General features: G+C 40.0%; 1 protein-coding gene across 6 annotated transcripts in view; it reads right to left on the minus strand.

Annotated features, from left to right (window-relative positions):
• nfx1 (nuclear transcription factor, X-box binding 1) overlaps positions 1-26114 on the minus strand; it is a 137794-nt gene that overhangs the window by 40540 nt on the left and 71140 nt on the right. For all 6 annotated transcript variants that reach the window (XM_041184281.1, XM_041184278.1, XM_041184277.1 and 3 more), the window contains exons 7-12: positions 19913-20052; positions 13780-13879; positions 9833-10050; positions 7250-7347; positions 6360-6390; positions 4978-5060 (exon numbers count right to left, since the gene is read on the minus strand). In XM_041184281.1, coding sequence (XP_041040215.1) covers positions 4978-5060; positions 6360-6390; positions 7250-7347; positions 9833-10050; positions 13780-13879; positions 19913-20052 — 670 coding nt within the window. The remainder of the gene's footprint in view (positions 1-4977; positions 5061-6359; positions 6391-7249; positions 7348-9832; positions 10051-13779; positions 13880-19912; positions 20053-26114) is intronic.

The raw sequence follows: 26114 nt of genomic DNA on the forward strand, positions 1-26114 counted from the left end.
AACCAGAGTTAATGTTTCGAGTCTGTATAATTCTTCTTCAGCTGAAGAGTCATATGGACTCGAAACATTAACTGCTTTTATTTCTCTCCACAGGTGCTGTTAGACGTGCTCAGTTTTTCCAGCATTTTTTATTTATGTTTCTGATTTCCAGCATCCACAATATTTTGATTTTACATTCCTTAATTTGCTTGTCTAGCTATTTATAAACAACCTAAAACCCTTTGAAATTCAAATCCTGCTCCATCTAACTAAAAATGCAATTTCCCTTTGCACCTTACATGCTAAGGCACCAGCCATGTTTACTTATTAGCATATCAAAGACACTTCTACACCTTGCTTCTTTTGATAACTTCAACTTGCAGACTGCTTGGCTACAAAATGCAATTAAATCACCCACAGACAGGAAAACACCCATAAACCAGAAAAATATTATGAAAATTATTATACTTTAGTAACACTCTAGAACTTGCTGTGACCCTAGCCAAGCTGTTCCAGTGCAACTACAACATTGGCATCTACCCAACAACGTGGAAAATTGTCCATGTACACAGGGAACAGGAGAAATTCAACCAGGCCAATTACTGTCCCATCAGTCTACTCTTGACCTTCAGTAAAGTGATGGAAGGGTCATCAACAGTGGTATCAAGCAGCACTTGCTTAGCAATAACCTGCTCACTGAAGCTGAGTTTGGGTCCTGCTAGGGCTACTCAGCTCCTGACCTCATTACAGCCTTGGTTCAAACGTGGACAAGAGTGCTAAACTCCAGAGGTGAGGTAAGAGTGACTGCCCTTGATATAAAGGCAGCATTTGAACAAGTGTGGCATCAAGGAGCCTCAGCAAAACTGGAGTCAATGTGACTCAGGGGAAAACGCTCTGCTGGTCGGAGCCATACCTCGCACAGAGGAAGATAGTTGTAGTTGTTGGAGGTCAGCCATCTCAACTCCAGGAAATCACTACAGGGGTTCATCAGGGTAGTGTCCTAGGCTCAACCATCTTCAGTTGCTTCATCAATGACCTTCCTTCCATCATTAGGTCAGGAGTGGGATGTTCACTGATGATCGCACATGTTCAGCACCAGTGGTGACTCCTCAGCTGCTGAAGCAGTCCACATCCAAATGTATCAAGACCTGGACAATATCCAGCCTTGGGCTGACAAGTGGCAAATAACATTTGTGCTACACAAATACCAGGCAATGATCATCTCCAACGCAAGAGAATCTAACCATCACCCCTTGACATTCAATGGCATCACCATCGCTGAATCCCCCACTATCAATATTCTCGGGGGTTACCATTGACCAGAACCTGAACTGGACTAGACATATAAACACTGTGGCTACAAAAGCAGGTCAGAGCCTAGGAATCCTGCAGCAAGTAACTCACCTCCTGACTCCCCAAAGGCTGTCCACCATCTACCAAAGGCACAAGTCAAGAGTGTGATGGAATATTCTCCACTTGCCTGGATGAGTGCAGCTCCAACAACACTCAAGAAGCTCATCCAGGACGAAGCAGCCTGCTTGATTGCCACTCCTTCCACAAACATTCACTTCCTCCACCACCAGTGTACAGTGGCAGCAGCGTACACCACCTACAAGGTGCACTGCAGAAATTCATCAAAGCTCCTTAGGCAGCACCTAGCAAACCCACGACCACTACTATCTAGGAGGACAAGGGCAGCAGACACATGGGAACACCACCATCTGGAAGTTCCCCTCCAAGTCACTCACCATCCTGACTTGGAAACATATCGCTGTTCCATTACTGTTGCTGGGTCAAAATCCTGGGTCTGTCTCCCTCTTAACACTCTGTGTGTACCTACATCACAGGGATAAGCAGCAGTTCAAGGTGGCAGTTTACCACTGCCTTCTCAAGGGCAATTAGGGATGGGCAATAAATGCTGGCCTAGCCAGCAATGCCCACATCCCATAAATAAAAATCAAGCAATGCGGATAAAGGAGAACCTGTGGGTGTGGTGTATTTGCATTTCCTGGAGATATTGAACAAGATGCAAGATCAAAGGTTACAATACAAAATAAAAGCTCATGGTTTAGGGGGTAACATAGCAGCATAGATAGACGATTGATTTGCTAACAGAGTAGGGATAAATGGGTTATTTTCAGGTTGGCACGGTGCAACAAGCGGAATGTCACAGGGATCAACAATTTATAATCTAGGCCATTGACTTGGATGATGGGGTTGAATGTATGGTTGTCAAATATGCTGATGACACAAAAGACAGGTAGGAGAGTAAATTGTGAAGAGATAATAAGGAGTCTGCAAAGGGATATATGTAAGTTAAATGAGTGGGCAAAAATTTGGCAGATGGAGTACTATGTGGGAAAACGTGAACTTGTTCAACTTTAACAGCAAGAACAAAAAAAGCAGTATATTATTTAAATGTAGAGAGATTGTAGAAGTCTGCAGTGGAGAAGAATCTGGGTGTCCTGGTACATGAATCACAAAAAGTTAGTATGCATAGGAAGGCAATGGAATGTTGCCATTTATTGAAAGGGGAATGGAACATAAAATTAGTTTTGCTCCAATTGTATAGGGCATTGGTGAGACCACATTTAGAGTACTGTGTACAGTTTTGGTCTTCTTATTTAAGAAAGGATATAATTGCACTGGAAGCAGTGCAGAGAAGGTTCACTCGTCTGATTCCTTGGATGAAGGTGTTCTTCTAAGAAAAGGATGGACAGGTTGGGCCTGTATCCATTGGCGTTTAGAGGAATGAGAGGTGATCTTATTGAAACATTGATGATCATGAGGGGACTTGACAGGGTGAAAGAATGTTTCCCCTTGTGGGATAGACTAGAGTTATGGGACACAGTTTAAAAATAAGACAGAGATGAGAATATTTTCCCTTTCAGAGGACTGTTAGGTCTGTGGCATTATCTTCCACAGAGAACAGTGGAGGCAGGGTCACTGAATATTTTTAAGGCTGAATTGGACTGAATCTTGACTGACAATGGAGTCAAAGTGTATAGGGGATAGGACAGAAAGTAGAAGCCACAATCAGATCAGCCATGATCTTATCAAATGATGCCGAATGGCCTACTCCTGCTCCTAATTAGTATGTTCGTAACATATCAGTCATAGGCAAAATGCTAGAATCTGTTATTGGGGACATGGTAATAGGGCACTTCGAAAATCATAATATGATGAAGCAGAGCCAATAAGGATTTATGAAAGGGAAATTGTGACAAATCTGTTGGAGAGTATTTTGAAAACGTAATTAGTAGGATGAATAAGTGGGAACCAGTGGATGTAGTGTATTTGGATTTACAAAAGCATTCAAAAAGGTGCCATGAGGGGTTATTACACAAAATTAGGACTCTCAGGATTGAGAGTAATACAGGTTGAGTATCTTTTACTTGAAATCCTTGGGCCGATTGCATTTCAGTATTCAGATATTTTCAGTTTTTGGATCTACCATATATACAGTAGGCCTAGGCCTACTTACATTACAATAGCCTAAGCTAGCTACAAATACTAGGCTGTTTCTCCATTTGCCAAATCTCTCACACCCTACTTCTTCCTGTTAACACTAACTTCATCTGTAATATAGGTTTCACATACATTGCCTTATTGACATACAAATTAACTGCATAGACATCCAAAAAATAGTTTGATTTTTTGGATGTAGGGATAAAGGATATTTGACCTGTATATTAGCATGGGTTGGGTATTGGTTCATGGACAGAGAGCAGGAATAAACAGAATATTTTCAGGGCGGCAGGCTGTAATTAGCGGAGTACTGCAAGGATTGGTACTTTGACCTCTACCTGGACCTCAGTTATTTACAATTTATATCAATGACAGAAATGAGGGGACTGAGTGTAATGTATCCAAGTTTGCTGTCAATACAAGAATAAGTGGGAATTCACAAACAGGCTGCAACAGGATATAGATAGGTTTGGTGAGTGGACAAGAACACAATAGAATACAATAGAGGGATCTGGGTGTCCTTGAACATGAATCACAAAGTTAACATGCAGGAAGACAAACTGTATGCTAGCTTTGGTTACAAAGTGATTGGAGTAGAAGAGTAAATAAGTATTACAACAATTATGCATGGCATTGATGAGGGCACACCTAGAGTGCTGTGTGAAATTTGATCTCCTTACCTAGAGGATGATATACTTGTCCTCGAGAGAGTGCAATGAAGGTTCACTAGACTGGTTCCTGTGATGAGGGGATTGTCCTATGAGGAGAGATTGAATAGGAAAGGCCTATATCCCCTAGAGTTTAGAAGAATGAGATGGTCTAATTGAAACAGATAAAATTCTTAAGGTCTCAATAGGGTAGATGCTGAGAAAAAGTTTCCCTTGGCAGAGGAATCTGGAACAGAGTCACAGTCTTAGACTAAGGATTGAGCTGAGGCAAAATTTCTTTTCTCAAAGGGTTGTGAATCGTTGGCATTCTACTCTCCAGAGAGCTATGGATGCTCAGTCACTGAGTATATTCAAGATGGAGATTAACATTTTTGGATACTAAGGGAATCATGGGACTTGAGGATAGTGCAGGAGGGTGAAGTTGAAAAAACCAGCCATGATCTTGTTGAATGGCAGAGCAGGCTGAAGAGCCAAATATTCTATTTCAGCTCCTATTTCTTACGTTCTCATGTCATTCCTATATTCTCTGTATTGTAGAGATATGTTTGCTCCCATTTTGCTCCGTTGTTTTTACTGTTACCTGTTTACTGGTGTCATGGCAGATGGCAATAGAACCATGATAATGAATGATAACTTTGCACTGAAGGATTAGCATTGCAAATTTGTCTTATAATTCAGCTGATTAATGAATATATCATTAATTACATTTACTGTCCTTTAGAATAAAGAGTGACAGAAAGATATATATGCATCTAGATAGATCTATCGAAATGGTGATTGTCACAATATATTTCTGCATTACATATATTTAACAAATAAAGTGCAAAGTACTGAAGCCTCAAACACATTTTGTTCCACTTACCACACAACAAACTTCATTACATTTATGGCGGCCACAAGAACGCTTCTTATTGCAGCGCTTGTCACACAAGAACAGCAGGTCTGCTACATAAGAGAGATTTACAGCAGAGGACACTCAGAGAGGATATTACACAGAAGCTCATGAAGGTTTATCAAAACACAAAGGGCTACCTGCTTTAAGAAATGCAATTCCATTGGTGCTCTAAGCATTCGGTAACAATCTACAGTAAACCAAAATCAATAGCATCTCTAATAACGTTAAAAAAAAAGGCTGCATATTTATAAGGTGATAGACAAAGAGTTGAAAAAACAGAGCAAATTTCTTTCCCACTTCCCAGCAACTAGTCCTTGACATAATTTGTTTGCCATTTTGTAATTTAAGATAACTAAATGCTTCTATTTAAGTATCCACATGAATGCTTAAAATATATGCTCTATATTACCTAAGTGATTAAGCTACAGGTAGTTTATAAACACCAAGACTAAAGAAACTATTTCCAGGATTTTTCACTGTTAGTAGTATGTTCTAATCTAAATTTCTAACCTAAAGTTCTGAAAGTAAACTGGCTGTATTTATGCTGAAGCTATCAATCACCGGCCAGCATCTATGGAACGTGACACAAAATCAACAGACCCTCAGAGTTAAAATGGTGATTGCACTGAAGTCAGTCATAAAACAGATCTGCACATGAATCTTGGGTGCATGCGCTTAACATCTAAGCTTCTGCTTGAAAAACAATTTTAGGAGAGCAGAGGTGGAAGCATCTGCTCTTTTGTAAATTAAAAAAACTCAGATGTGCAACGAATAATTTTTCCACTACAGCTTTGCATCATGCTGGAGTGTTACTGCAGCCAATGAAACTTAATGCTGGGGTCAATACACATCACTGGGCATTAGTGTGCTTGGGAGTTAGATGGGAACCAAAAGTAATGTGTTTTGTTTTCTGCAAATATTGTACAAATGCAGTGCAAGTCAATAATCAAGGGGGGTGTTTTAGTGTTATTTTTTCAGCTCTTAAGTAAAGATTAATTATAAATCATTATGGCGTTCGATCAAATTCAGCACTGGTGCTGTGGGAAGACTTCTCAACAGAGGGGCATGATAGGCAAAAGCAAGCTAGCCACCACAAGCATTTGACAAATACTTTTTAGCAAATAGTTTTGCAATGGCTTTTGGGAACATCTCATTCAAAAATCATACATGGTATGGGGAAACTGAAGAAAAAGGGAAAAACTTAAAATATGAAATCTCATTGGACCTATTTTAATGACTGAAAAAAAAATCAAATTAAGCACAACAATAATCACTGTCCTACCACATTTTACCTGAATATTTTATCACTACCTTAATTTTAACAAAATTGGAAACATCTCTGTGCTTACCTTCCTTCGTGATATTGACACAGGGAACATCCTATGCAGAATGAACAACAATTACTACACAAGCTGAAATTCTTTGGCTCAAAATTATTTTTCTTAAACTGTGCAGTTTTTGTCCAAAATAACGAGGATTAATTTGAAGTTATTATTGTAAAACTTCTTCCACACATCCCAACCATTGAAGACACAGGTATACAGCTCAATAAAGGAATATAATGCACTTACATTAGCCATTGGTATGGTGCCAACAAATGGCAAAACCTAAAGTCATTAGCCAAATTCAGAGATTAATAGTGAGTATATTGTTAAATGGGATACTAATGCTATGCTAACAATTAGTGGCAATTCTAAGAATTTTTCTGCTTTAGAATTTGGCATCATTTGTCCTTAATCTTCTGATTCAGCTGATGTATTGTAACTATGTTCTGGATATTTAGTCTGGTGAGTTATGTCGATGGGGTGGGTGTTGGGTGGAGTTTCAGATGGGAAATCTGAAGACTAGGTTTCCTTGCATGCTAGGAATTGTTTTAACTCCACAGCATGTAGCTTCTCACTATGACAGATTCTCTACCTGGAAGTCAGCCTGATTGACAGGCTTGGCTCCTGGCTTTCAGTCAGGCAGGGAGCAAACTGAAGTAAACCACAGGACCAGTTTAGCTCGATCCTTGACCCTGGGAGCGGGAGTCCAATCTGCAACTCTAGGGGGAAGCTGGGGTCCTGGAGAAAGCATTTCCATTTGACCTGGTCCAAAAGGAGTGCTGCAAAAGCACAACTTCTCCCTGAAGCAGTCCTTGCCATACTGTAACTTCAATGCCAGGAGTGTATTAGTATTGGAAATGAAATAGATAAAGTAGATATAATACATTATTCCACAGGTCTATCCATTTACTCGCCTTCTTTTTAAATCCACACCGACAGCTAACAGTTGAAGTTCCAGCACATGGTCCACATTCGCCTTCATGGCAAAGGTTACTACAAGTGTGAATGGAATCTAGATTTTAAAGACAATCTATATTAATTCTAGCCATGAAGCTGAACCTCAGAAATCCTTCAGCTACAAAACTATCCAAATAATGTTGAAAGGCAGCTGCACTAATCATTCAACAACAGAAATGGCAACAATGCAACAGTGTATTCAGTCACTAAGCCAAACTTCCTTCAAGCCATTGACCTGGAAGCAGGCTATCCACTTTCTTGGCCATAAATAAGAATTTCATACTTTTACAATACTGTTGCATAGAAATAATTTGTATTCTAGACTACAATATGCCAAATTCACATTTGACAAAGAACTACCTGCACAATACTCTTAATGGACTGCATCAGGTCTAAGTCAGGTTCCCAATTTTTCGTACTGGTCACATGCTTAATGTGACTCCTCGTTCTATACCAGAATGTCCGAAATGTCTTTTTGTGTCAGGGCTTCCCTCAAAAGTGTCAGGAGGACTGAGCCTGTCCCACTTCTTGGGCCTCTGCTCTTACTCACTCCCTTAACAACAAGGTTCCTCCTTATCCTTAAACTTCACATAACCAGGTTCACGTCCGTCAGATCTTTCACCACTTAGTGATTCGGCCATAGGAGCAAGAGGCAGCCATTCGGCCCTTCAAACCTGCTCCACCATTCGATAAGATCATGGGTGATCGGACTATGGTCTCAATGCCACCATCCTGCTTGCCCCACCCATAACCCTCTTCTCCCTTGTCTATCAAAAATCTATCTAAATCAGCCTTGAAAATTTAATGGCCCAGTCTCTACTGCTTTTTGGAGCCAAGCACATCTCCTCTGGTCTCTATTTTAGTGACACCATTCAATCTAGGATACACTTATTTGCTCTTCTACTAACCAACAACATTTAATCATCCCAGGCACTTTCCTGCAGAACTGCAGTTGGTGCAATATCTGTCTATTTATCTCATTTAACACCAAATGCAGTGCCCTAAACACATCTTTGATGTGAGACAGTGAAATTATCATGTATTGTAGCCTCTTTTACAACACGGATACCAAATACATATTAGAACACACTTTCTGAATATCTCTATTCTGTATGCAAATGTGACCTCTCTGGCTTGCCACTTCACCAACACACCAGCCCATACCCCCACTCTATCTATCTTCTAACATGCTCCAACCAAACTTAACACAAGCTACAGGAACAGTATTTCATCTTTCTCTAGTTCAAAATACTGACCAATAATTTCAGACTTTAGCAATAAAAAGCTTTTTCTTTAAATCTGGAGGAGCTGAGGGGGGAATAACATCCAAAACAATGTGAATAGCGTCGTCTGCATTTGTGGTGTTGACTTTCCCTCTTTACTTTAAGTCAGCATTTCATTACAAACCTACCACAGGGTTTTCTTCACCTTTTTCAATTTCCTCCATTTTCTCAGTTTGTTTGTGGGTCTCTCCTATGTCTTTTCATCCTCTGAATCATTTCTGCTCTCAATATTTCTATTGCCTCACTTATGATTTCCTACATCATCAAACAGTTTTCTATTTGCAGGGCTAAGGGGAAAAGCGGGAGTAGGACTAGATGAGTTGTTCTTGCAGACACCCGGCACAGACACAAAAGGTTGAATGGCCTCCTTCTGTGCTAGAACCATTCTTTGATTCTAATTAAGCTATTAGCAGGTCAACACATTAACTCCTCCTCTCCGATTCTGTTATTTCTCTTCCTTTCCATTTTTCTTTCTAGCTGTACAAAACTGTTCACCTAAGTTTTCAGTGTAACTTAACTTGTATAATCAGAATTGTTGATGTGTCTTTTCACTTTGCAGATGTACACTGAAGTGCTATGCATTCCTAACATCTTTGTGGAGTTGAGGATTATCAGATCAGCCACAATCTTACTGAATGGCGGAGTTGACTCGATGGTCCGAATGGACTACTTCTGCTCCGATGTCTTATGGTCTTTTGTTTTTATCTCAAATTTGCAATATTTTTGTTTATAATTATTGTACTATGTTTGAGTACCAAATAAGGGTTGTTCTGAACAAAGCAATATGGCCGATAAATATGAAGTCTATGGTAACTGTACCTTAAGTATGGTTCACTCTTTCTTGTTATTAATAAATGAAACCATAATAATGACAAAGCCGTCAGTTAGAATGAGCAAGGGTAGGTTTACTTGCTTTACAAATTTTAATAATTAGCTTTGAAATAGGTTCTTTTGCCATATCATTCATCTCAATATTTTGAAAATAACAGACACAGACATGTAGTTCTTTAGTAACGGAAAAATTACCACAATATAGTCAACAGTTTAGTAAATGTCACAGAGAATGATCAGTAAATGTTATATAGATTTGTTGAGTCACTTATTCATAATAAGTTGTGAATCTACTTTTCAAAGTTTAATCAATAAACCTCAGTAATGATTAACTAACACCTGACAATTTTAAAAATCTCATTTTAAATACTCATTTTTTTACTGATTTCAAAAACACAAGTAATCAAAGCCAACTGTTGTCCTCACCATCAGAACCACAGGGTAGGGGTTTGCCACAAGTCTTCCCACATGATGGTATAGATTCGGTGCAGCTCCTACGCTCAGGGTAACCAAGCTCTAAAAGTTTGCACAAAGGAGTCTGCCCACAAGGGCAGCTGTGCACCAATTTGGGCAGGCGAGGACATGGCTGACATGCAGATGGATGGCACAGCTGGAGGCAGTTATGGTTTCCACAGTTGAGCTTCCTAAGGGAGTGAACATGTTTAGGATCCATGAAACTTTAAGGTGGACAATTGTGTGTAAAAGTTACCACCAGACATGTTATAGAATATACCAGACTATTATTTGCTAATGGTCTTCATTACTGATAACTACAATGATGCCACTCAAATTACAAATGGAAATTACACTATAGAACTTTGAAAGTTTAAAAACAACATTTACAGTAAGAGCATAAGATGCTCGTGATCAAAGTCATTAGAGTGAAAAAAATATTTGTTTGCATTCAAAAACATTGGTTCTATTCACTTATACAACACAATGTGCCACTGGATTTGTGTTAAGTGAAATCTCTCATGCACACATTATATGATTAAGGAATATCACACTTCTGCAAATTAGGTGGCATAACAATGCAGCACAGAAACAAATGTGGAAGGCTGATATTTCACAAACTTGTTCCTCATGGCTGTTGAACACAAAACTAAGAATTGTACTGAAATGCTATGTTACTGATGCAAATCAACAGTAATCACAATAATGAGGTTACACAAGTGACACTGATTATAGCTCCACTTGTGAGAAATACTGGAACTGGACATACTCCAACATGGCATCAAATTCCATGTGACCTTCCCACTTGTAATATAAAAGTGTTCCTTTTACGTTTATCCATCCATTAACAACCTCACCACCACCTCTCCCCAAAAAATTCAGAATGTCAACACCAAAATGTCATCATTTTGTTTTATTTGGGGAAAAAAGGACAATACTTTGATCCTATGCCTTAGCTGTAGAAAATAAAGGGCAACATGTTAATTCTGGAATCACAATTCATTTTCCGAGACAAATTTGGGTGGAGTTTCCATGACTTTTCCAGTGCAATTCATCCAAAAATTGGGCAAGCTAACACAAAAGATTGCGGAATTTCCAGTGGTAATCAAGTGTCCATGATCTTCTGCAAAGGTTTTTAAAAAAACCACCAAGCTAGAAACTGACCCCACTCACAAATCAAATCAATCACCATGACAAGTTTCTGCTCATTGTACCCATTTACAAGCTTTTAGAGACCGACAAAATTAAGCTGATTTTTATTTGGGGCAAGGGCACTAATAGGTACCTTACAAAATTTTTAAATATTAAAAAATATTTAATGCACTATAATTAAACTTGTAAATGGTACCATATCACTTATTTTAAAGTCATTTTCAATTATATAAAATCAGGTTACTCAGATGTGGAGGACTGGACACACTTATTAAATATTTTTAATTTTTTTGTAATAACCCCATTTCCAGCAGTACTAATATAACTGCGCTCAAATACACTAAGGGTTACTTAGTTAAACACAAGAAAAAAAAAAGTTGGCCCAGATTTTGCTTTGCCAATAACAGCAACACATTCAGCGTTCACTGTTATTGCATGATGGAAAGGTTGGCAACTTCTGGAGTGCGTGTATTGCACAAAACCAGAAGTTGCAGCCAGCAAATCAAGGTTACTCCCAAGGCCTCGAAACTTCCATCGCTGAGCTACAGATTTAAATGGAAGGTATGCAGCATGCCAGAATTTGGGCTAATTGCCCAGTAACAATGACCTATTCACACAGAAAAATTTTAGGGTTTTATTATCAGGCATAAAGGAGCCTCTACTCGTTTTGTGAATACTTAATGAGGAAGCCTGTACCAGAAGGGGTATTTTTAATGTTAAAATGGAGTCATGTAAATGATTTTTTAAAACATCAACTGACTTCTTAAATGGTTTAACAAGGTTCATCAGACATTATCTTGTTTTCATGAAAATGCCTTTTTAAACAAATCAGATAAATCTTGTTAAAAGGTTAAAAACAAGAAAACTTACAAAAGGTCTGATGAATCTTTTAAATCGTCACTTAATATCCAAAATTCTGTTAGAAAGTCAAATTTATGTCCTTTTTAGCATGATATTTCAGGCTTTTTAAAGATTTTCATGTATATCAGTTCAAAACAATTTATCTTGACTTTTCAAGGTATTGATCAAGATTAATGCACTTTTAAAACATTTATATTTTTAATTTGTAAAATGATCTCTTGCAAATAAATGATATGATCCTTTGTTCCAATGTCATTTTTACTATAGCAGTCTGGTTTATACAGACCTTGTGGTGCAGTGACTGGAAGCCATGCCCCAAACTATCTACTGTTTTCACCTGCTAGACAGCACTGCTGGGCCTCACTGAAGCCAACACCAGGAAAGAATGCTCCCTCCTTCAACGCAATGGGAATCACAGTTGCTCGATTTGTAGTTTGATTCGAGGATAGTGTTAAGCAATGTTGCTCTGCCAGTGACTGCAAAATCTTGGCTATTATGTTCTAAAATACTGCCAGAATGTGCAAAGTTATGGAAATTCTAACATTTATGAGGCAAATGAGTTTCAGTGGAAATTTGAACCTCAAAATCAATTTAGAAAACTAGTGCATTTCTGAGCACCAGTATTGCCAATTGCAGTCAAAGTGCGAGCACTATTATAACGTCTTGCGCATCATGCACACTGAATCTGTCATCTATATCCTGATTGTCAATTTCCCTGTTTGTCACTGGTTCAATATTTAAGTCTGTGTTTTTCTTCTTTCTAACATAAACAGGGAATAACCAAATCATACTTCATATAAATCAAACCTTCTGGTTCAATTTTCTCCATAACCAGATTCCATTAAAAAAATTCTGATACAACCTGCCCTTGCATGTCATCATGTCATAATTTCCCCAGTACTTTTTGCCTCTCCCAATAACGCAGTTAACACTGGGACGGGGGTGGGGGTACATGTTATCTAATTGCAATACATCTGAACAAGAGGCTCTATGGGTCAACTGTTTTTTGTTTGACCATTTTCGCAAATTTGTGTGCTCATAGCCCAACCAAAAAAAAAACACAATCTTCTTCTCACAGTTCAGAATCCCCTCCTGGACAGTGCAGTACCACTTTCAGAGGCATGATGCAAACAAATATAATAAATAAAGATTCTAAGATGTAATAGTTTAGAATTCCCTGAAATCATACAAAATACGCTCCCACAATCTGCATCATATTGCAAGTGTTTGCTCATTGAAAAAGCAAAACAGATGAGTAACAAAAAGAGAGAGAAAATGAAGGTAGATCAAGCAATACCAAAATAAAGGGCACTTTTTTAAAAACTTACCAATATTCTAAGCAAGGGGGCAGCAAAAGGTTATAAGAATTAACTGGCAAGACTCAGGCCCAAGAAATTTGGAAAACAACAATATGCACACTCGCAATCCCCCTCAATGAAGTAACCTTATACTTTGTTTCAGGTAAAGAAAAAAATGGATGGGCACAGGGCACACCAGGTGGTGCTTATTTTGTTTTTCATTCAACTGCATTTTAGCAGTAAGGCTGGTGGGAGAAATAAAAACGGGAAGTTGGAGACAAACAATTGCTAAGGGGATCCAGACACAGGGGCTCAACACAGAATAAAAGGGATTAGAGAAAAGCAAAAAAGGTAGAGAGAGGGGAAAAAAAGACAAGAGAAAGACACACTTAGAGTTGAGCAAGACACGAAGGAACAAGCAGTAAGAGAAATCCCAATTCCAGAAAGCAATGGAAGAGAAAGAGATCTCTGGCTGCACTTAGCAAGATAACTTTTATTAGCAGTGCACAGTATCCAACAGTATATTCTCTGACTCACTACGAGTGCTACCTCACAGAGGTCTACAATGCTATATAAAAGGTTACATCACACATCTGTGTCTCAATTCACCTGTCACAAGGTTTCTGACAAGAAAAGTAGCCGATGCCATCATATTCTTCTTTATCTGTTCCACATAGCACTTCTCGAAAAGTAGCTCCACAGTAGCAGGCTAGAGAGGCGGTAAATTAACAAGGATCAGATTACTTGATGTCATAATTTAGGTATTTTTTCCTAGTCTACAGATTATCATGCTACTAGATTACTATACTTGAACAGTTTCACAATGCAGAGGAAAGGCTGAAAGAACCTAACAATTGAATCACATCACATCCACAGTATAGTAACAGGCCATTTGGCCCAACTTGGCTATGTCAGTAATAAAATTCCACACAAGTGTCTCCTCTTCATCTAGTCTCATTAGCATATTCTTCTATTCTTTTCTTCCTCATGTGCTTATCTAGTTTCCCCTTAAAGTCATCTATGCTATTTGCCTTAACCTTACCTTGTGGCAACACATTCCACATTCTTACCATTCTGGGTAAACCAAGTTTCTCTTGAATTCCTTATTGGATTTATTTGTGATGATTTCATATTTATGTCCTCTGGTCTTGGATTCCCCCTAAGTGGAGACATTTTTTCTACTCTATCAAACCCTGTCATAATCTTAAAGATCTCTATCAAGTCAACTCTTAGCTGTCTCTTTCCTAGAGAAAGAGTCCCAGGCTTTTCAACCTTTCCTGATAAACACATCCTATCAGTTGTGGTATCATGCCAGCAAATCCTTTATTGCACCTTCTCTGATGTCTCTATAATTATTTTTATAATAGGGAGACTAGAACTGAGCTCAATAGTCCAAGTCCAGTCTTGCCAATCCAAGTTTAACATAACTTCTTCGCTTTTCAATTCCATCCCTTGAGAAATAAACACCACTGCTTGTGATTTTTTTTTAAATAGCCTTACCAACTTGCTGCTTTTAGTGATTTGAATATCTCAAGGCTCTTCCTATTCAAGCAGTACATGGCCTCCTTATTCTTCCCACCAAAATGTACCACATCACACAACATACTGAAACTCATTTGCCAATACACTTCTGACAACAAGTTGCTGAAGGAGACCACCTGAAGTCAATCTTTACTCAGTTTTAGATTTATTCACAAAGTGAAACATTACAACTCTAAACTCCTAACGTTACCACCACTGTCAATAGGTGTTTCTTTGTAACTCTTTCAAGTACAAACAAGTTTCTATCTGTTTCAGATGAAGTTACATTGTTTCATAGTTTGCCATTGTGAGATTTGAACTCTTGATACTCTTTCGAGTACAAACCTGTTTCCATCTGTTTCAGATGAAGTCACATTGTTCCATAGTTTGCCATTGTGAGATTTGAACTCTTGATCTTGGGGTTACAAACCCAGTACCATAACCACTTGGCTATTTAGGCCAAGCAGTGTTTCTTTGTACTCTTTTTAGTACAACGGTTAAACAAATAAACTAATTAACAAATTAACTAATGAATCACCCTTTAAAGGGGCACTGCAACAAAAAGCAAAACTTTAAACAAATCTTTATAATTTAAATTAACAGGACATTTTGGCGGAAGGATAATGCACTCCAGCCTCTGTGGTGCCTCAAGCGTACCAGTGGACACTGCAAGCTTCCACTCTAAGGACATGGGGCGTAAATGTAACCATGGAAGAGGGGCAGACAGTTGGGTTGAACGACTGCCTCAAGCGCCTGCAGTCTGGACCGGTTAATGGCCACCTTGGCCAGGCCCAGGAGCGAACGAATAAGGAGTTCTTTTGATCTGCCTGTCTCCCGCCACACCTGGTGGCCAAAGATCAGGAGTGTGGGGCTGATTTGCAAACAAACCTTGATGAGCAGCCCCCCTCAAAAAATGAAATAGGGCTGCAACCTCACACAACCTGCATACATGTGGAACATGGACTCCTTGAGGCCACAGAAAAGACAAGCGGCCCATGAACCACACTAATCCTTTCTGCATGGGACTGCTGCATGAAACACCCTGCACACCAAATCCCCGATGGGAAAGGGGACGCGATGAAGAGGGCCTCCCAACAGGCACCCCATCACCTCCGCACAGCAGGACGGAACACCATGGCATGTCCGGGCAGTTGACGAGGACAAGGAAGTGGAAGGTAGGCAGCAGCTGTCCGTACAGGAAATCCCTCTATGCAAAGTGGAATGGCATGGGCAGAATTTAGGTGCACAAATAATTATCCAACAAGTGGCTCCCACCTGTATACACTTAACCTTTATTTATAAAATTAACATACATGCCCATTCATAAAGTTGATGAATGACTTCTTGAATTTTGCCACATTCTTTCATTGTGTTGCCTACATCACCTAAACATGTGTTGTTGACAAATTTTTAAATTGCACTTTTGATTCTAAATCATTAAGATAAATTGTGCACAATAGTCCCAGCACTGATCCCTATGGAGTACCACTTCTAAACTTCCATTCGAGTAGCTAACTGTCCCATTGTTTCATGTGCTCTGACTATAGTCATGTTTAAACCACATACTACATCTACTAAATTACCAATCTACTCCGTTCCATCTTCAAAGAAAAAGCATGGAGGGAGGGAATGGGTAACTGCCGGGCAGTCAAGGATGACCAGGCAGGTAGTGCAGGAGGGCCCCTCTGTGCACCTCACTCCCCAACCAGTGAGAGTGATGACTCATCTGGGATAAGCAGCCAGAGCCAAGTCCATGGCACTATGGCTTGCTTAGCTGTACAGAGAGGCACAAGGAATTGTGATAGGGCATTCTACAGTTAAGGGGGCAGACAGTTGTTTTTGCAGCCATAGATGTGAATCCAGGATGGTATGTTCCCTCTTTGAACATACAAGCATACAACTGTCAAGCATACAACTGAGAGGTTGCAGAGCATTCTGGTGGCGGTGGTGGGACGGGGCTGGGGGGGAGATGGGGTGAAGGGATGTGTGAACAATCAGCAGCTGTAGTTTACATCTCTACCGACAACATAACTAGAAAAAAGGAATGTGGCCCAGTAGTCAGTTTAGGGAGCTTGGAAGGAAATTATCTAGCAGGGCCTCAAAGGTTGTAATCTCTGGACTACTCCCAGTACCATGTGCAAGTGAGTATAGAAATAGGAGAATTTAAAAAAATGAACGTGTGGACAGAAGGTGCAGGAGGGAGGGCTTTATTTATTTATTTTTAATTAATTCATGGGATGTGGGCTTTGCTGGCTGGGCCAGCATTTATTGCCCATCCCTAGTTACCATAGAGGTGGTGAGCTGCCTTGTTGAACCGTTGCAGTCCATGTGGTGTAGGTACACCCACAGTGCTGTTAGGGAGGGAGTTCCAGGATTTTGACCTAGCGACAGTGAAGGAACAGCGATATATTTCCAAGTCAGGATGGTGAGTGACTTGGAGGGGAGCTTCCAGGTGGTGGTGTTCCCACTTATCTGCTGCCCATGTCCTTCTAGGTGGTAAAAGCAAAGAACTGCGGATGCTGGAAATCCAAAACAAAAACAAAAACACCTGGAAAAACTCAGCAGGTCTGGCAGTATCGGTGGAGAGGAGCACAGTTGACGTTTCGAGTCCGCATATTCTTCAACAGAGCTAATTAAAAATAGAGAAGGGGTGAAATATAAGCTGGCTTAAGGGAGCGGGTGGTGGGGGTGTGTTAGGACAAGAAGAGCTAGGTAGAGGGCCAGTGATAGGAGGAGATAACCAAAAGATGTCACAGACAAAAGGACAATTTTGTGTTGAAGGTGGTGATGTTATCTAAAGGAATGTGCTAATTAAGGGTAGAAAGCAGGACAAGCAAGGTACAGATAGCCTTAGTGGGGGTGGGGTGGGGTGAGGGAATCGAAAAAGGCCAAAAGGTAGAAATAAAACAATGGATGGAAATACATTTAAAAATAATGGAAATAGGTGGGAAAAAAATCTATATAAATTATTGGAAAAAACAAAAAGGAGGGGGAAAATCGGAAAGGGGGTGGGGACGGAGGAGATAGCTCATGATCTAAAGTTGTTGAACTCAATGTTAAGTCCGGAAGGCTGTAAAGTGCCTAGTCGGAAGATGAGGTGCTGTTCTTCCAGTTTGTGTTGAGCTTCACTGGAACAGTGCAGCAAGCCAAGGACGGACATGTGGGCATGAGAGCAGGGTGGAGTGTTGAAATAAAAACAAAAAACTGAGGATGCTGGAAATCCAAAACAAAAACAGAATTACCTGGAAAAACTCAGCAAGTCTGGCAGCATCGGCGAATGGCAAGCGACAGGGAGGGCTGGGTAATGCTTGCGGTCAGACCGAAGGTGTTCTGCAAAGCGGTCACCCAATCTGCGTTTGGTCTCTCCAATGTTTCCTCTAGTGGGGGATGCAGTGATGGTAATGCCATTGAACATCAAGGGGCGATGGTTGGATTCCCTCTTGTTGGAGATGGTCATTGCCTGACACTTATGTAGCACGAATGTTACTTGCCACTTGTCAGCCCAGCCTGGATATTGTCCAGGTCTTGTTGCATTTGGGTATGGACTGCCTCAGTATCTGAACAGTCACGAACGGTGAACATTGTGCAATCATCAGCGAACGTCCCCACTCCTGACCTTATGATGGAAGGAAGGTCATTGGTAAAGCAGCTGAAGATGGTTGGGCCAAGGACAGTACCCTGAGGAACACCTGCAATGATGTTCTGGAGCTGAGGTAATTGAACTCCAACAACCACAACCATCTTCCTTTGTGCTAGGTATGACTCCAACCAGCAGAGAGCTCCCCCCGCCGATTCCCATTGACTCTGGTTTTGCTAGGGCTCCTTGATCCCACATTCGTTCAAATGTTGCCCTGATATCAAGACCAGTCACTTTCAGCTCTCTTGCCTATGTTTAGGCCAAGGCTGTAATGAGGTCAGGAGCCGAGTGGCCCTGATGGAGCCCAAACTGAGCATTAATGAGCAGGTTATTGCTGAGTAAGTGCTGCTTGATAGTACTGCCATGACCCCTTCCGTCACTTTATGACGACGGAGAGTAGGCTGATGGGGTGGTAATTGGCCGGGTTGGATCTGTCCTGTTTTTTGTGCACAGGACATACCTAGGCAGTTTTCCACATTGCCGGATAGATGCCAGTGTTGCCAGCTGTACTGGAACAGCTTGGCTATAGCGCAGCTTGTTCTGGAGCCCAAAACTTCAGCACTATTGCCAGAATGTTGTCAGGGCCCATAGCCTTTGCAGTATACAGTGCTTTCAGCTATTTCATGATATCATGTGGAGCAAATTGAATTAACTGGAGACTGGCACCTGTGATGCTGGGGACCTCTGGAAGCAGCAGAGGTGGATTATCCACTCTGCACTTCTGGCTGAAGATTGTTGCAAATGATTCAGCTTATTTTTTGCACTGATTTGCTGGGTTCTCCCATCGTTGAGAATGGGAATATTTGTGGAGCCTCCTCCTCCAGTGAAATGTTTAATTTTTAAACAGTATAGTTCGCTGACATTATTTCTTTATAAAATGTCTCTGCTAATAAAAGCTCATGGCTTCTCTGCCACACAAATGGCAAATAAAAGTCCACCTCCACAACCACTGTTAAAAGGGGCATGTTGTGGAAATCTTGCAAAAAGAAATTATAATGATACAAGAATTTGAATTATTGAAATTGGTTTGGAAATCTCTCACGTCGGTAATGTATAAAATGTATTTGCATTGAGCAATTTTAATAAGCATACTGCAAATTGAGTATTTTGTGCAAATGCAAACTTCTCATCATACTAACTTTTTGAATCAAGTTTTTAAACTAATCCAGTGCCTATGACCAATTAATAATTGCACTAAAATCTATAATCTTAGACATCAAGACAAAGTTTGCAGACAGGATTATGAATATAACTATTAAAGTCTAGCTTCTTGATCAAAAGATCCAAGACTCGAATATAAGTTACTCATCAACCGATTTAAGGTCTGTGATTAAATTAAAATGCCAAATCACCTCCTTAAATGTCCACAAAAAATTATTTTCCAATTAGTGACATTCCATTTACTCTATGCATCCTGACGCAATCTTTTACGATTTCTAAAGCTATAGTAGCAAACTTAACTTCAACCAAATTCTCCACTGCATTAAATGACTGTTACCTGAGGGGATAAAAAAATTAGCTCATGAAAATCTGCTAGCTAACTATCAGAATATTGTATCGGGAATAAAGACTCTGGCTACTTACCTTGCTCAACTGTAAGAGGACATGGCTGGCACTTCCCTGCATGGCATACCTGGGCACATGTATGCTTTCCACAATTTAGGAGATTATCACACACGTTACTGCAGTGAATGGTTCCAGGCTGACCACAACGAACTGACTGGCTGTGGAGAGGGGGAAAAATTAAACTCCTCTGAAAGGATTTAGAAGCATATGATACAGAAAATAAACAAAATACTACTGAAGTGCCAGGTTAGTTATGAAATATCTTTTAAAAATCTGGCACATCTAAATATTGTCTCATTTTTGTTTTTGTTCATGAAAGTCAACAAGGATATCACTAGTGCAAAATCTAAGTTAGATGCTGTAACAAAGAAATAGCTGGAGGTTTGACCAGTCTTTAAATGGGTATCCATCACATTTCTATACTAATTAAGGAAAGAGCTATGAAGATAAATAAAACATTTAACTTCTTTAAACAAAGCTTTGTTCATAAGCCAGATGTTTTTTTTCTGATCACCAACTTGGAGTATTGTTTTCTCAGATACTCCTCCTCCAATGTATGCTTCCAAATTCAAGGTTCCTAAAATTCTACACATTTTCCAAGTATGGCTTTATCAATGAGTTACAATTTGTTTTGACTCAAACACCCACAAGGTGCATCCAATACTTAATTTCTAGAGACTTTTTTTTCCCTTTCAGCAGTATAGTAAATATAGGAATAAACAGCGTTGAATGAAGGGACGTTTAGAATTGGTTGTAATGCTTCACATGGTTAAAGAATGGTTGCTTGGGAAAGGTATCAAAGGGCTGCTAATACCCAGACATCACTTTCAGGTTAGGGCAGAATGTTTGAAAGGGAGAAATGCAGAACAGGTAAGCCTCTAGATTTAGGCAAGGCTGATTTCAATATGAGGAAACAGAGACCATCCACAGTAAACTAGGCAAGCCTGTTAATGGATAAAATGACAGAAGGGAGATGTTCCAAAATAAACAGCGATCTGGCAGAACTTGTTTATGCTCATGACGGACAAGAGCACTTGTTGCCAAAAAAAATGCAACATGGATGATGAGGTTAGGAAACAACATAAAACTAAAAGAAAAAACAAAAATGCAAAAAAAAAGAACCTGACAAATGGGAAAGGACAGCAAAGGATAACAAAATAAATAATGAAGAGCTACAAAGTGAGAATGAAAATAAACTTGCAAAGGATATCAAAATCAAAAGAAAAATTACAATTAGGAAAGAGGGTCATCAAGAATGTGGGCCACCTGACAACTGTTAACAGTGATATTATCAATGAAAATAAGGACATGACAGACATGTTGAATAAGTACTTTGTATCAGTCTTTCCAGTCGAGGAAGAGGTCAACATGCCAGAAATTCGATAGAATGCAAGCAAAGAGGCGCACAAGGTGGAAGAAGGGCAGGAGGGACGGAGGTGGGCAAGAGGGGAAAAAGGGCAGGAGGGAGGTGGGAAATGGGGTAGAAGGGTGGTTGGGAGGGAGGTGATTGAAGGGGAAGAAGGGTGGTTGGGAGGCAGGAGTGAGGTGGGTGAGGGGAAGAAGGGCAGGAGGGAGGGAGGGAGGCAGGCGAGCGGGAGGGTTGGTGGGGGGGGGGTCGGGTCTGTGTTGAGCCCTTAACTATTCACTGTGTTTATTAGTGACTTAGATGACAACTAAATAAGTCCGCTGGCACGGTGTGGGAATGTCATTCCTTCTAAGTGCACAAGAACTGGGGACAGCGGATGAGGCAGAAGATCCTAACAAGTTAGTAAGACAACAGCTCAGAAGGCAGCAACCAGCAAGGTACTGACACATCCAGAACACAGTCATGATGCTCAGGAGGCAAGTGGCCATCACCTTACACAGTACAAGTGCCATAGTTAAACATGGAATGTCGGAGCATGACACGCTATGACAGCAGATCTCTTGGTAATAGCTACGTGCAGGACAGGAGGAAGAGATGAAGGGATAGAAACCACATATCCAAATTTGCAAATGACACAAAGATAGGCAGCATTATAAGCAGTGTAGGTGGAAACATCATCTATCCATATCTTTTTGCAATTTTACATGAATGGGCAAAGCCGTGGAAAATGGATTTCAATTTAGACAAATGTGAAGTCTTCTACTTTGGACCTAAAAAGGATAGAAATATCCTTTTAAAATAGTGAAAAACTTGAACCAGTGGAGGTGCAAAGAGGCTTAGGGGTCCAGGTAGATAGATTAAAAATGTTATGAACAGGTACAAAAAAAATTTAAAAATTCAACAAGGCTGGCTTTCCTACCTGGAGGACTAAAATTCAAGGGGGCACAAGTCATTCTTCAACTATACAAAACACTGGTTAGATGATACCTGGAGTACGGTGAGGAGATCTGGGCATTACAACTTGGATATACTGGCCTTGGAGGGAGTGCAGTGTAGGCTTCACAGTATGATATCTGGATTCCAAGGGTTTTATTGAAGGAGAGATTATACAACTAGAATTATATTCCCCAGAATTCATAAGGTTAAGGGATGATTTGATCAAAGTTTTCTAGAAGTTTTCAGGAACAGGTCGTGTAGAGACATGAAACAATTCCCACAGGTTGTGGTGTCTATGGTTTGGAGGTAGAGTCTAAAATTAGAGCCATCCCTTTCAGGAATGAAGTTAAAAAACATTTATCAAAAAAGAGTAGTATAAATTTGAAAATCTGTCCTGCAAAAAGCCGTTGATGCTAGATCAATTGTAAATTTTAATTTGAGATTGATAATATCTTTGTGTAACAAAAATCTGTCATATGGGCCAAAGGAGTTAGGTATTAAGTTGTTAGGTCGTTCAGCTACGATGTCAGTGATGATGGAACAGGCTCAAACTGCCAAATGGCCTATGCCGGTTCCTAAGAATGGAGGGCAAAGAGGCATTGTTTACAAACTTATTTCCCTTTAGATCTTGCTTACTGTTACCATTCTGCTGTCTGCACTTGACTAGTATCATTATAGCATTCACACTTTAAACTAGACTCTTGCATGACTTTTTGATAAATTGAGCAGCAAGGAGACAAAATATCAAATACACTTAGAAAAAGTCTCCATAAGCCAATAGAAGGCATTTTAAATAGACCCTTCACTGTTAAGACTTTTATCAGAAAAGTTCAGAATTTCATAATTCCTTTAAACCCCGGGTTTAACAACTTGAAAGTTCAGAAAAGCCAGAAGTTTGGTTGATAACAAGTGCAGGGTATTGTTGGCTGGTTTCACTTTATTGGTTCTTATTTTTCAGAAGTAGAGGTAACATTAATGGAGTTATTTCCATATCAAAATGTTTTACATTTTCCTCTTCAAATTAAAGAAAGGTTCTGAGAAATTGCAAAGCTGTCAACAATATGAAGAACAATACTGATATCCTTTCTGAACACTTTTCAATGAAATGGAGAGTCCACGAAAATCTAACATCTTTCATGGAACATTAAATTGTGTGTTGACAATCTATTTTTTTCCAAAACATCTGCCAAGTTCTGATGAAGCAGTTTATAAAATTTAATAAAGATCATTTTACACACAAATGAAGCACAATTGCAAATGCTCTGAAATAATCCACAACCTTTCTTGGGTCTCTAGTGCTGAAAACTGCTGCAGTAATGATGAGAAAAAATTATTTGAATATTTGAAAACTCGTGTCAATAAGTGGATGGCCAATCAGCTGGTAGGAAAAGGCAGGCAGTGGAATGCAGAGTATGGCATTCACCAAGAGGCTTGCAGTATCAAATCCCAGAGAGGATAATGGCACCCCTGACGGAGTGCACTGCATGGTAGTGCAAAAGACTATACAGGACAGGTTGCAGGGTGTATGCAGCGGTTAGTGGTGGTGAGTTGGTCCTGAAACAGCGAACTATAAGATTGCAGTGGTTATTGTGGATTCAATAGTTAGGGAACTAGAGGTGTTTGACAATCCATGATGTGTCTCTCACATGGTGTTGCCTCCCTGGTGACAGGGAACAGAGCATGGTCTATGCAGGAAGCAATTATGTAGTAAGGAAAGGGGGTTAAGGTACTATAATCAGCATTTTAGGAGCTACAGAGGAAGTTAAAAGGCAGTATATTAAAGATAGTAAATTTCTGGATTACTCCCAGCACCATGCGCTAGTGAGTATAGGAATTGTACGATAAGAAAGGCTAACACAGCTGGAGAAATAGTGTAAGATGGAAAGTTTCAGATTTTCAGGGCATTGGGATCAGTACTGGAGCAGGTGTGAGCAGGTCAAGATGGATAGGTTACAACTCAACAGAGATGTGGGAAGGTTAACCAGGGCTGCAGGGGAGGACATTGTGCTGAAACATAAAGAAGATTGAGAGAGACCGATTGAGAGAGACAAATAACACAGGAGTAAAGAGTAGATCAGAAATAGGGGAGACCAGACAGAGCAAATCTGAGGCAGCCTAAAATGTGCTTGAAGGGCATGTTCATAAATGCACATAGCAGGGAATTAAGATTAGTGAGTGAGTTGCATGAACATAACATGGTAATTAAGATTGGTGAGTTGCAAGCACAAGTCAATACATGGGGCTATGATATTTCAGCAATAACAGAAGCAAAGCTCGAAGGGGAAGGTCTAAAGATATAGAGATTAACATAAAACAGCAAAAGAGAGGCTTATGGCAGATGTAAGGTTCATAATATAGAAGTGAGCCCGAGATCTAAAAAAGGGAATGATGGCCAAAGAGAGTATGAGAATAGATTAGCAGCAAACATAAAAGGGGACTACAGGCTATTTTATAAATATTAATAATGAAAGGATAGTCAAGGATAGGGTGGGGGCAATTGGGATAAAAAAAACAAGTCTTTTTTTGGAAGCCGAGGGTATGGCTTAGGTACTAAATAAGCACTTTACATCTGTTTTCACTAAAGAAAAGGATGCTGCCAAAGTATCAATAAAGAAGGAAGCAGTGGTGATATTGATTTGATAATAATAGGTAAAAAGTACTTAAAAGGTTGGAAGTTGTCAAAGTGGAAAATTCACCTGGGCCGGATGGGACTGATCCTTGGGTACTGAGGGAAGTAAGGATGAAATTTTTGGAGACTCTAGCCACATTCTTCCAATCTTCCTTATATATGAGGGTACTATCAGAGGAATACAGGATATATGCCTATTCAAAAAGTGGGGAAAGGAAAAAGCTGGCAATTACTGGCCAGGGAGCCCGATGTTGCTGGTGGGAAACTATTAGACAATAATCCAGTACAAAATTAACTGGCATTTTGAAAAGTATAGGCTAGAATAGCACAGATTTGTTAAAGGCAAATTTGTGTGTTAACTAACTTGACTTGAATTCTTTGATGAAATAACAGAGGGTTGGGTTGATAAGTGTAGTGCAGTTGAAGTTGCGTATATTGACTTTCAGAAGGCACTTGGTAAAATGCCACATAATAAAATTTGTTTGTACAAGTGAAGCCCATAGAATTAAAGGGACAGCGGCAACACGGATACAACATTGCTTAAGGGACAGAAAGCTGCAAGTAGTGGTGAACTGTTGTTATTCAGACTGGAAGAAAGGGTTGTTCTCCAGAGATTTTATTTATTCTTTCATGGTATGTTGGCATCACTGGCAAAGCCAACATTTATTGCCCATTCCTACTTGCCCTTGAGAATGTGGTGGTGAGCTAACTTCTTGAACTGCTGCAGTCCATGTGGTGTTGGTTCACCCACAATGCTGTCAGGAAGGGAGTTTCAGGATTTGACCCAGTGACAGTGAAGGAATGGCAATGTATTTCAAAGTCAGAATGGTGAGTAACTTGGAGGGGAAGTGGCAGGTGGTAGTGTTCCAATGCATCTGTTGCTCTTGTCCTTCTAGGTGGTCGAGGTCGTGGATTTGACTCTTAAATGCCCTCTGAACAAGGGCAATTAGGGATGGCCATTAAATGTTGGCCTAGCCAGTGTCACCTACATCCCATGAGTGAATAAAATAAATTTGGAAGATGCTGTTGAAGGAGCCTTGGTGAATTGCTGCAGTGCATCTTGTAAACAGTAGACGCAGCTACCACTGTGCATTGGCGATGCGGGAATGGATGTTGAAAGTGATGACTGGGATGCCAATCTAATGGGCTTTGTCCTGGATGGTCTTGAGCTTCTTGAGTGTTGTTGGAGCTGCAATTATCCTGGCAAGTGGGGAGTATTCCATCACATTCCTGCCTAGTCATTGGTGGACAGACTTTGGGAAGTCAGGTGGTGGGGAGTCAGAATTCCC

Source organism: Carcharodon carcharias, chromosome 3 (assembly GCF_017639515.1).
Source record: "Carcharodon carcharias isolate sCarCar2 chromosome 3, sCarCar2.pri, whole genome shotgun sequence".
Classification (NCBI taxonomy): Eukaryota; Metazoa; Chordata; class Chondrichthyes; order Lamniformes; family Lamnidae; genus Carcharodon; species Carcharodon carcharias.